Genomic DNA, 12,935 nt, shown 5'->3' with positions numbered 1-12,935 from the left:
CTGTACTATATGAGCTCAAAGTGTACCAGACAATTTTCAGATATAAAACAACACTTTTATTCATAACTCAACTTTTTGACAAACGGGGTGATTTCAGCTTCTCCATCTTCAACTTCCCATATTTATTTAGCAGTATCTATTATATTTCATTATCATCTGTACATGGAGTTTATGTCTTTGATTCGTTATACATAACCTCCATTTATGTCTCTGATTCTTTATGCAATAGCCTCGGTGGTCTAGAGGTAGAGCGTTCGCCCCGCACGCGAAAGGTCGGGGTTCGAATCCGACCGCGACAGATCTCATTGAATAAAACGGGTAGTGACAGTTACATCGCCAAACGCTCGGCGTTAGGTGTGAATGTCACTGGTCCTCGGAGATGACCTTAGAAACGGATGTCCCGTTTAACAGTATGTGTGGCACGCTAATGAACGCCCCACTCCTCAATAGCGGTAAGCGCTGAGGATAGGCCTAAATTTGAAGTCTTTCACCGGTATTGGTGACGTCTCCATATGAGTAAAAATTATCGAGAGGGGTGTTAATTAAGATACATTCAATCTGAATCGTTATGCATGAGTTTGTTCTGCGTATGATCAGTTTTCAAATTGAGATAGGCTACAGACAAAGAAGTTGATGTTACAGGTGTTTCAAAAAATCTTGTTTAAAGACAGCATTTCGCAAATTCTATGGTCGTTATAACGATCTACTTTGTCAACACAACCTGTCACTGGGTATAATGCTGTCTGACATATTTCATACCAATTTTAGGCCGTCCTGCCGGTCAACAGGGGATGCTTACTCTTTCTAGGCACTTGATCCCACCTCTGGTATATCCAAGGGTCCGTGTTTGTCCAACTCTTTATTTTATATTCTGTCTTGGAGTAAAGAGATTGATTACTTTTCATTCATATGTACGGAAACTCTTTCATATGCAAATAAACACTTTCAGTTATTCATATGCACAGAAAACACTTTTGTATGTACAGAATCATTTTGAAATAGAAATAAACTCTTTATTCTGTGCAGGAACATTTTTCGTATGCACAGAGCAAAAAAACAAAACAAAAACCCTTTCATATATAGAAGAGCACTTTCAGATAGATTCTATAATATTGTAGCTACTTCTAGCAGGGCAAGGAATGTGCTCGCAAATTTCCCTGATTTTGTATAAAATGACTGGTGTGTTCGTACTGTTTGATAACTTTGCACGGGATGTGTAACGATGCTAAGCGCCCGACGAGTGTTACTTCATATTCATAAACAAATTCTTTTAATTGCAAGTTTTTGATATGGAAAAGAGTATATGCCATTCCTATTATATCGTGTTGAGAACTTTTCGCGGAGCTTTTGGCTGTATTTCATCCCACATGCAATATGCCTGCTTGTGATCACGGTTGGCGATAATGGTGAACGAACTTCCTGCAACGTTTTCGTTGCCATCTGCAGAAACTTGCAACAAAATCGGGAACTTCTGAACACACCGACTAGTTTCAGTATTGTAAAAACAACAATTTATTTAACTCCGAAGAAACAGAATCAGTAGAAAAGTACGCCCCCTATCTAGGATACTCAAGTTCATCCACCCTCTGGTGTCTGTGTTTGCCATAGTCGGAATTTCGTATTCTTTATACGGATGTATATATAATTGCTGTTATAAAATTTAGAAATTCATTTCAAAATTAAGGATTATCTCCCTCATGCATAGCTCTTATCCTTGAACGAATTTGGCTCCACTTTTTTGGCACGCTGTTTTTGGCTATATTTAGCTCTAAAACTTCATAGTTATTTCGGATTTCAAACATTTCGGTTGAGCATCACTGAAGAGACATTATTTGTCGAAATGCGCATCTGGTGCATCAAAATTGGTACCGTATAAGTTTTACATTATAAGAGTTCACGTTACGTTATCTTAACCTTTTCATTACAAATAGAAATTCCTATTCACGCTTTCCAGTGATTTTATTAAATAATCAAGACAGCGCATTCATTTTGTATTTTTCATGAATATTAATGGAAAGTGAAGAATAGCTAACATCAACACAAATCATCAGGCACTTCAGTAACATCGTCCAAGCACTTAAGTAGCGTAGATGGATTATGACGACATTATCGCGGATTTGGATTCCTTCGGTAAATACCAGCGGCGTATTTTTTTCTTTGTTTCCATACCGTGTTTGTTTACAGGATTTGGAGCTCCTGCTACGAACTTTATTATAGGTGACCACAAGCACAGGTAAAACGATCCCTCTCTCTTGACTGTTGTAGTCTTGTACATGTCTTAAAACATCAGTGGAGTAAAATGTAATCGTGATTTGAGGAATAGAGTGCTAGTTATAAGAGGTTTCAATGAGGGAGATTGAAAATGACAAAACAAATATACCCACGAAAAGACCAATGTATTCAATGACACACCGTCGAAATTGCTATATTTTTCTCCTTTGCAATGCATAATTAGATCCACTCATTTCTTGTAACATGATCTTCGGATCCGTCTTATGGATGGCTAGTTGATACATCTAATATGGGTAATGTTTTTATGTAATATAATATGAAAAACGTAAATAATTTTAACATATTTGAAAAGACATTGCAACCTATCTTTGGGTCAAATGTTGTTTGACGTGTTTCATGCCGATTGTTAGGCCATTCTTGGCACACTGATGTTAACTACGGATTACTCCGTTTACCTGATCAAGACATAGGGCTCACGGCAAGTGTGGTCGATTGACAGGGGTTGCTTATTCTCCTAGGCACTTGTTCCCACCTCTGGTATGTTCAGGGGTCCGTGTTTGCTCAACTCTCTATTTTGTATTGCTTACAGGAGTTATGAGATTAATCACTGTTCGTTATCTTCTCCTTTTATCGTTAATATATATTTGCTTTTGGTTTTGTGCTGATTTGCGCTGATCCGGCGATACAGTTCGTATTGCAGCGCCAGTTTGACACAATATTTGCATTGTAAATGGTGTTTCAAACAATTGTATTTCAAACCATATTTTTGACATTGGTATTTTTCATTTAATGTAGATATTAGATATTTGTGCAATTCATGCTAATTGTTATAACTGCTGTAGGTGTCGAATCCCATACTATGACAATGACACGTTTGCTGTACAGTCAGACGTACATTTGGCAGCCATTAATAGAACAATACCAAGGAATTCCGATGGAACATATTCATCGTGCACTGTGTTGATGAATGGAACAGAACAGAAGTGTTCAGAATGGGTATACGATCAATCACAATTCACGCGCACTGTGACGTCTGATGTAAGTTTACATGTGTTTATCAATGAAATTAAAATATCATAATTTGAAGAATGTGCATGGATTTAGGAGGACCGATCAGTAAAAAATGAACGTTAATACGTTTATAATATGTATTGACAATCTGATTGTTCGTGTCGTTGGTCATTTTGGTGGGTTTTTTGAATATATATTTTTTTTTGTATGACCGTATATTCGTGTTGTGGATCCGACACTTTTAGGTATCGGGTGTTGTTGGAACTTACTGCATATATATATATATATATATATGTGTGTGTGTGTGTGTGTGTGTGTGTGTGTGTGTGTGTGTGTGTTTACTTGTAAGATTTAGAAACATAAGTAACATAAAAAAGACTAATCCTGCTCGATAGATTTATTTGTTTAAAGTCCAATTCAAGATTTTTTAAGTCATAGACACATCGCACATTGTAGGTGAAGTGCCCCAGATTTAGACGTACGCATGGTACTCCGGGCCGTGGTATTGAGGATTCTTTATCGTGCCAATGCATATACCATGATACGGGACCTGTGTTTTATCCGAATGATTCGTGACTTGGAATGCCAGTCGCTTGATGAAGGAACAACCACTGTCTATGTTAACCGTCTTCGGTTTGAGATGGCGCCGTAATTTAGAATCTACATGTCACACGTAGTCTCTCCATTGCACTCCCTTGCCCCTAAGGCCAAAATAAAAATATTGTTTGTTTCCCCTCGCCCGACCGAGTCTGAAAATTCACACCGACCCATAAGTTTTTATTACACCATTCTGGTGAAGTTTTTTTTTTTATTTTAAGAAAAATTCAAGGTCGTTTCTGGTGCAGATCAGTATTTTATAATGACAAAAATTTTCTATATCTTCTTTGGTTTCAATCCAAAATTAAAAAATAATGATAATACGAATACAGGAGGTGTTCTGGTCCGAAATCTAGAAATTTCGCTGCCTCCAGCTGGAGGCGGCATTCTCTGGCTGATTTCAAATACTTACAAGCCGAATTTAATTTTAAGCTCATAACTAATCAATAAAACGATTCTTCTTGTACTTACTAATATCGATATTATGGGTTCTTTCATCACATAAACAGTCTCTTGAAAACATTTTATCAAACTGTCAAGCTTTGTTTTGAGTCACGAGACTCGTTTGCTCAAATGCCAGTGAAAATTCGGTTGACTACAATTGTTGTCTTCTGTTTAATATCGAATTTTGGATTGATATTTTCTTTTAATCGATATTAATAAGTACAAGAATCATGATTGTTTTATTGATTAGTTACAAGTGAGTTTAACATTGAATTCGGCTCGCAATTCGGACTAGTGATCTGCAAGATCGAGATGGAGAAATGTTGTCTATACGAGAAGCGAGGAAACAAGAGAATTCGGGGCATCCAGTGTGCAAGTTGTGTTATTCAGTAGGGGAAAGTGTTGATATTTCGGACGGATGCGATATTTTTGACAGTCAATCAGAAGCATTCTCAATTTAACTTATTTCTGAACTAATGCTATATTTACAAACTGGAAAACACCTAATTATATGCACATGTGTAACTCAGCTCTGATTGGTTGATGTCAGCATCCATTTTGTTTGATCGGCAAAATCAAGTCCCATTGAAACGTTTTCTGGTAAACTAGATCTACCGATATCATTTAAAAATATAATGAAAATCACTATCATATATAAATTAAGATAATGTGCAAAAAACAAAAGCATAAAATGTCAGTGAACCATAAATAAAAGACAGCAACCGAGTTTACCAATTTTATAACACCATGTGTCCAAAACTAACACCACTGTCCATAGTTGCAACATTCTCCCTAACTTTATTTAAGTGTTAGTATGTGGTATAAATAGCAGAGAAAATTCTGATGAAACCCAATGTTCGTCGAATCAACCAATATGTATGCATGTAGTCCAATGCCTAAGTTTAGTGGTTAGATAATGAACATTTCCAAAATACATGAAGTACTGTCCGAAATATCGACACCTTTCCTAATTGCAAAACGTGGCAATCAAAGCAGAATTTACGCGAGAACTGACTATACGAGTTTGATGAGGAAACATGGATGATGTGCTTCACGACGTTTGGTATCGGGCATTGTTAATGGTTATGGGAATTTCATAATAAATAAAATTCTGCTAGCTAAAAAAAAAACCTTTTTACCTACCTACCGACCTTCCTCTGAAATTTAGGGTCGGGAGAGGGGAAACAAACATATTTTTAAATGTGGCCTAAGTTTCCATGACCTGTATGTTATTCTAAGCGAGGCCTTGAATTGTGCACTTTGTTAACGTGTTCTGATATTTCCAAATAATGATTTGTGTTTCATATTTTGAGAGAGAATTTCCTTTCTCAGTCAAAACTCTAACGGTCATGCCGTGTTTTTGGAGAGTTTAACTGAACATATCAATGTTTCCTGGTTTTAGTTCAACCTTGTGTGCGATTCACTCCACATCCGTTCACACCTGAAGATCACCTATTTGATAGGATTCCTGGTGGCCTCAATGTTTTCCCAAATTGGGGATGTGTAGGTATTTGATTTGAGTTCAATAGTCTTGTAAATGGAAGATGAATGCTTTATTCACTTAAATACTTCAATATATAACTTTATTAGTCCCCAAAAGTTTTGACTAAGAGGTGCTTGATTTCTATAGCATAATGCACACTTTCCGTGTACGATTGGCAGGTATGGAAGACGGACTCTGATGTTGATCATAATCACTGCCAGAGCAGTAACTGTCTTCATCCTCCCGTTTTCAAATAGCCCGGCCATGTTTGGGACATTGAGATTCTTTGAGGGGTTAACTTCCCTTGCCTCCTACCAGTTGTCGTTTGTAATTGGTGAGTGAAATCCATACTTTGTAATTAGTGAGATAAATCTATACTTTGTAATTAGTGAGATAGATCTATAGTTTGTAATTAGTGAGATAAATTTATACTTTGTAATTAGTGAGTTAAATCTATACTTTGTAATTAGTGAGATAGATCTATATTTTGTAATTAGTGAGATAATCTATACTTTGTAATTAGTGAGTTAAATCTATATTTTGTAATTAGTGAGTTAAATCTATACTTTGTAATTAGTGAGATAAATCTATACTTTGTAATTAGTGAGATAAATCTATACTTTGTAATTAGTGAGATAAATCTATACTTTGTAATTAGTGGGTTAAATCTATACTTTGTAATTAGTGAGTAATATATAATTTTTGAGTGAAATCCATACTTTGTAATTAGTGAGTAAAATCTAATTGGTGAGTGAGATCTATACTTTATAATTGGTGAGTAAAATCTAATATTCATTCGTGAGTGAAATGTATATTTTATAATTGATGATTGAAAATATGCTTTTTAATTGGTGAGTGTAATCTATACTTTGACTGTGTCAATATAGCATTTTACCATTGTAGTACTTCTAAGACGTTTGAGGCGTTCAGAGAAAATAGAAAACTTTTAGACTAAATACGCTTACAGAACACCGTAATTACGATAGCTATTAAAAGAGCGAGAGAATGTAAAGTCTTTATAGATAAATCATTTAGTGATATTTAAAACATGTGCAAACATCTGTAGTTGAGAAATAGTCTTACAATGTTAGTTTAAATTGCTATACATTTGATGACTTATTCTTGTAATGCTGCCAAGTAGCGCACAGTGAAGTTTGGTTTTCTTTAAAAATCAGTGATAGAATTGGTTGGCCCAGCGGAGAGATTATTGACGGCCAACTTTTCCAAGGTTCTGTACTGTTTGGGAGAATTTCTGCTGATCTTACTTGCTTATGTGGAGAGAGATTGGGTATACCTAACTCTATGGCTGGCCATTCCCTCTGTTGCACCGATCCTGTTCTGGATGTATGTAGTGTTTTTTAATGTAAATCACGGAAGTATTAGAGTTTTATGGGTTCTCACTTTTTAATGTCTTATCCGAAAGACCCACGTCTTGTCTTTTAATGCTGAGTACTTAATGGACTACCTTTTGCGTTATTTATTCAGCTTTGATGTTCAGCATACATTTTCAACGTGTGAACAATGCTGATTTGAACATATTCTATTGCATCATGCATATAACAAAATTGGATATATATTTTTCCATCATAGTGAATCCTTTCCTGATAATACATGGATTGATTGTGAAAAATAGATTACATTTACGACCAATCAGTGACAGTACCTCAGTGGTAGATCGTTTGGTTCGTAAACGGGAGGTCGTGAGTTCGACTCCCAATCGTGGCAAAGCCATGTCAAGCATCAGCAATCGCTGATCTTTCGGATATGACCTTTATGACCTTCGGATATGACCTTTAAAATGGAGGTCCCGTGTTGTGACAGTGATTGGCACGATGAAGAACCCTCGCTGCTACGGCCCTGATCACCAAGCATAGTTCTAAAGTGGTTCTTCAAAAACGCTGGCAAATGAAAAAATATCAAAGGACGTAAAGGAAAGAAACAAAAAGATATACAATAAAGATTTTGTTTGGAAAAAGTTATCCAAAATACTCAAGTGTAGATACACATTTTAACTGATATTGTGAAAATATGATTTCGGAAGACCAAACTTTTTAAATACAAAGAAGACAGCGTTAAATTCTGAAGGATGTAATATACATTAAGATCCCGTTTAATGTTATACTGTACAGATGAAGATAGATGTTAATGGCAAACTAACAACTCAACTTTATGACAAACAGGTTGACTTCAGCTTCTCCGTTGTCAACTTCCCATATTTATGTAGCAATATTCCATTATCACCTACATATGTTGTTTATATATCTCAACTGATTTGATACGTAAAAGCTTGTTCTGCGTATGATGAGTTTTTAAATCGGTAGGCTACTGACAAGCAAGTTGATGTTATAGGAATTTCAAAAGTTTCGTTTAAAACCAGCATTTTGCAAATTCCATGGTCGTTATAACGATTTAGTTTGCCAACACAATCTGTCATTGGGTTAAATGCTGCCTGGCGTCTTTCATACCAATTGTTTGACCGTTCTTGACACACTGCATGGTTCTGAATACGGATTGCTCCTTTCACCTGATAAAGACATAGAGCTCACAGTGGGTGTGACCGGTGGACAGAAGAAGCTACTCCTCTGGTATATCCAGGGGTCCGTGTTTGTCCAACTCTCTATTTTGTATTCATTATAGGAGTTTTATCACTGATCGTTATCTTCACTGTTTTCTTACTCCTCATTTTAAAAACAAGTAATTTCTGATAATTCGTTTCTGACTATTTGATATCTTCACCTTTCAGTATGTGATTATAGTTTGCACATTGCCTTTATGTTAATTTTTTATTAAACCTATGTAACTATTGTGCCCAAATTCTACACCATGATATGATGTACATCGGTTGCACGTGTACTAAACACGACTCGTTTGTTATTGAAGTTACCATAAATGAACAGAAGTTCTGTTTGTTTCTTGAATGTTTTTTTTTTCCACACGAGAATGTTTCATTTCGTATTGAGACGCCACAGCTTTAGGTGGAGATACACAAACTTAGACCAATGGTGAACGCAGAGAGCCTTAGAAATGACGATTCTTTTAAAACGTGCCTAAAATCTGTTGCAACATGGGACCCCTGTTTCTAAGGTCATATCCGAAAACCCTTGTAAATTTAGAGGTGACGCATTGAGGGGATTAGTTACTGTGTATGTTAAAAGTCTTAGGGTTGATGTAGCTCCAGACATCGGGAAGATAGAAATAATTGTTTATAGTTGGATTAAGGAAGGATATCTTGACTGATTCATTGTATTTTGATTATCATTATATTGTTGTACTTAAGTTAATTATTCATTTGCGCATGACAATTTTAGACCAGGTGTGATTCCAGAATCCCCGCGTTGGCTGACGTCACGTGGAAGAACAGAGGAGGCCACGAAGATCCTGACTAAGATGGCGAAAGTTAACAAAATTAAAAAGAATTTCGATGCTAGTAAAATCAAACGACAGGATGATCGAGGAATCAAAGTTATCCTGGGAGAACTTCTACATTCCAAAATCCTGATGAAGAGACTACTGATAGTCCTAGCGAACTGGTATCACTGTAAAGCACACTTATAATGAATTCTCCCTCAGAGCGTGCTGGTAACACTGTAAAGCACGCTTATAATGAATTCTCCCTCAGAGCTTGCTGGTAACACTGTAAAGCATGCTTATAATGAATTTTCCCTCAGAGCGTGCTGATAACACTGTAAAGCACGCTTATAATGAATTCTCCCTCAGAGCGTGCTGGTACACTGTAAAACATACTTATAATGAATTCACGCTTAGAGGGAAGTGATTTCTAATCCCTGTACTTTTGAAACATATTATGAATTTATTGGATATAACAAGTTATGTTTATTACGAATCAGTTTATTTTGTTAGTCCCAAACTAACTACAAAACTTGAATTAAACAGGTTTGTAGCCGCATACACATACTATGGTCTGACTATGAACGTTGGGTCACTTGGCGGGAATTTGTATGAGAACTTCTCTCTTCTCGTGCTAGTTGAATTGCTTGGGTACACTGTAACATACTTCTTGAACAAGACAGGAAGGAAACCCGTGCACCTTCTGGCTATATTTGGATGTGGTGCTGTTTCAATTGGATCTATTCTGCTTATTCTCTTTGCGGAAAACAGTAAGACTACAAATACTCGTTGGTTATGAAGAATAATATTATTTTTAATGTAAACGTCCTCTTCCTTATTCCTAGTAACTAAACACAACGATTATAAACATGCAGTCATATACTCATGATTTCTGATTTATTTTCTCTCACGGATCAACGGAATGTATTGGGAAAATATTAATTTATATTCCCTAAAAAGTAATATACAATGTAATACGAATGTATCATAATTACGTGTCAGAAGCGGTAAAGGAGTTGGAACCGAGGATGATATAAGAAAGATGATACGACTTTCGACAGTACCTCTCTTTTATTTCAGCCCTGTATTCAGTGCACATCGTCCTTTCCCTATTCTCCCGGTTCTGTATATCTGCTCTCTTTGCTGTGTTGTACGTGTACACCGGGGAACTATTCCCAACCGTGATCAGAAGCATAGTGATGGGAACTGCCAGTATTGGCGCCAGAGTCGGAGCGCTGATATCACCCTACCTATATGGCATCGTAAGTATCGAAACACCCAACCTTCTATAAATTACATCGTCTACCATTACATTCATCAGAGGAATGGATTGTGTTATCGAACAGAATTTCGTTTTCAGACTGATGACAAGGTAGGGAAAATGTTGCCATTAATCACATACGCCGTCCTTTCGATAACCGTGGGACTGTGCTCTCTGAAATTACCCGAGACAAACAAAAGGAAGTTGATGGAAACAGTGGGAGAAATAGAGCTGAAGTAATTTTATTTTCATGCCTCTAACCATAATTTTTGAAATTTTTCATAATTTGCTTTTTCTATTGAGCTCATCATAAATACAATAGCAGTCTTAAATAGGGAACGAAAGTGTTTAGAATCGGTGATGGCATTTCGAAGCTCAACCAGGGATCAACAATCCTTTATTATTATTTTTTACAGAGAGGTGGGTAAAGCTGAGGATGTTGAAGATCTAGACGAGCCGTCAGATAGATTGCCTCTCCAATGGAATCCCTCTGCTTAGATGATTTATTATCACTACTTAGAAAAACCGGCAGAACTCAGTATTTTGTGAATCTGTGAATACAGACAATATGATTCGACTAAATTCTTGTTTACAATGCAATATGCATATTTATGTATATTCAAATACAATTGTTATTTGCTATACATATTTTTAAAAAACACGATTTTCTTAACCCCAGGTACGATTTTACTTGATGGATAGGTAAAGATAACGAGCAGTGATCAATCTTATACATATAACTCCTATAAGGAATATGAAATTAAGAGTTGGACAAGCACGGACCTATGGACATACCAGAGGTATGACCAGGTGTCTAGGAGGAGTAAGCATTCCCTGTCAACTGGTCACATCCTCCGTGAGCCATAGATCCTGATAAGATAAACGGAGTAATCCGTAATCAAAATCAGTGTATAAAGAACGGCCTAACAATTCATATAACGATACGGTGAAATCAATACACTAGTTTTCTAGAGTTATCTTACAATGTAAATTCAAGTGAGCTTACATTCTAATGCAACTTGTGTGTATATGTAATTTGATTGGTCAATTTACTTGACATGTCCTACTGTATATACCAAATGAACTAGAAACAAGAGACCAAAGATGCTATTAGCAAATTAACAATTCAACTAAATGACAATCGAAATGACTCCAGCTTCTCCATCGTCAATTTCCCATTAGCAAAATTCCACTATCACCTGCGTATGGTAATTATCTCTCTCAATAGATTCGATACACCAGGACATGTTCTGCATATGATCAAATTTTCAATCAATATCCCATGGTCCGTTGTTTTCAGTAAGCTTTTGAGATGACAACTTGTGAGATACTAATAGGGACACATCTGCTGGTTTATAAACGAATATGTTTTTTTAATTGTTAGTTCTTCGACTTGAAATCTGTATTCCCTCACACACACAAAAGACCGAAATTGATAAAAATTGGCCCTTTCAATTCAAAATTTCAGAAAAAGAACAAGATGCATACGTTTGAAATATCGTTCTCGCAAAGTACATCTGAGTATAGGGATACTTTTCTCCACTGGTATTATTTGAACATGCAAGGTGAAGATAACGAACAGTGATCAATCTCAGAACTCCTAAAAGCAATACAAAATAGATATTTGGGCAAACACGGACCCCTGGACACACCAGAGGTGGGACCAGGTACCTGAGAGGAGTAAGCATCCCCTGTTGACCGGTCACACCCGCCGTGAGCCCTATATCCCGATCAGGTAAACGGAGTTATCCGCAGTCAAAATTAGTGTGCCAAGAACGGCTTAACAATCGGTATGAAACACGTCAGACAGCATTTGACCCAATGATAGGTTGTATTGACGAAGTAGATCGTTATAACGACCATAGAATTTGCGAAATGCTGACTTCAATCGAGACTGTTGAAACCCCTGTACCATCAACTTGTTTGTCAGTAGCTTACCTCGATTTAAAAACTGACTAGACGCAGAACAAGCTCTTGCATATCGAATCAGTTGAGATATATAAACACCATGTGCAGGTGATAATGGAATACTGCTACATAAATATGGGAAGTTGGCGATGGAGAAGCTGAAATCATCCCGTTTGTCATACAGTTGAGTTGTCGGTTTGCCGTTAATGTCCACTTGTCTACATTCAAATTGAGGTGGGTTTTTTTTTCATTTCCAAATATTATTAAAGAATAGGATGCGCTGGTGTAAATAACATTGTAAATACTGGTATGTAGTTGTAAAATAGGGGATTGTTCAGCAGACCCACCTACATGTAATGTCTACTAAAACCTGAAATAACGAAGTGATCAGACGGTCCACCTAATGTCTACTAAAACCTGAAATAACGAAGTGATCAGACGGTCCACCCAATGTCTACTAAAACCTGAAATAACGAAGTGATCAGACGGTCCACATAATGTCTACTAAAACCTGAAATAACGAAGTGTTCAGAAGGTCCACATATTGTGTACTAAAACCTGAAAGAACGAAGTGTTCAGAAGGTCCATATATTGTCTACTAAAAATGAAAGAACGAAGTGGTCCAATGGTCCGGACTAATGTCTACAAAAA

The 12,935-nt window shown here is 36.5% G+C and overlaps 1 protein-coding gene across 2 annotated transcripts; it reads left to right on the top strand.

The window, feature by feature from the left end:
* Positions 1 to 2,008: 2,008 nt before the first annotated feature.
* Positions 2,009 to 11,020, top strand: LOC125666624 (organic cation transporter protein-like). 2 transcript variants are annotated; one of them, XM_048899814.2, is made up of 10 exons: positions 2,009 to 2,130; positions 3,075 to 3,270; positions 5,687 to 5,787; positions 5,947 to 6,101; positions 6,943 to 7,111; positions 9,076 to 9,297; positions 9,662 to 9,885; positions 10,196 to 10,377; positions 10,476 to 10,612; positions 10,793 to 11,020. In XM_048899814.2, exons 2-10 carry the CDS (start codon positions 3,196 to 3,198, stop codon positions 10,872 to 10,874), a joined length of 1,347 nt encoding a protein of 448 aa, XP_048755771.1. In that variant the 5' UTR covers positions 2,009 to 2,130; positions 3,075 to 3,195; the 3' UTR covers positions 10,875 to 11,020. The 2 variants fall into 2 exon arrangements, with proteins under 2 accessions (XP_048755771.1, XP_048755770.1); XM_048899813.2 differs by having other exon boundaries at positions 2,038 to 2,233.
* The last annotated feature ends 1,915 nt before the right edge of the window (positions 11,021 to 12,935 follow it).

This window comes from Ostrea edulis, chromosome 10 (assembly GCF_947568905.1).
Source record: "Ostrea edulis chromosome 10, xbOstEdul1.1, whole genome shotgun sequence".
NCBI lineage: Eukaryota > Metazoa > Mollusca > Bivalvia > Ostreida > Ostreidae > Ostrea > Ostrea edulis.
This window is presented reverse-complemented; position numbering and strand designations above follow the sequence as displayed.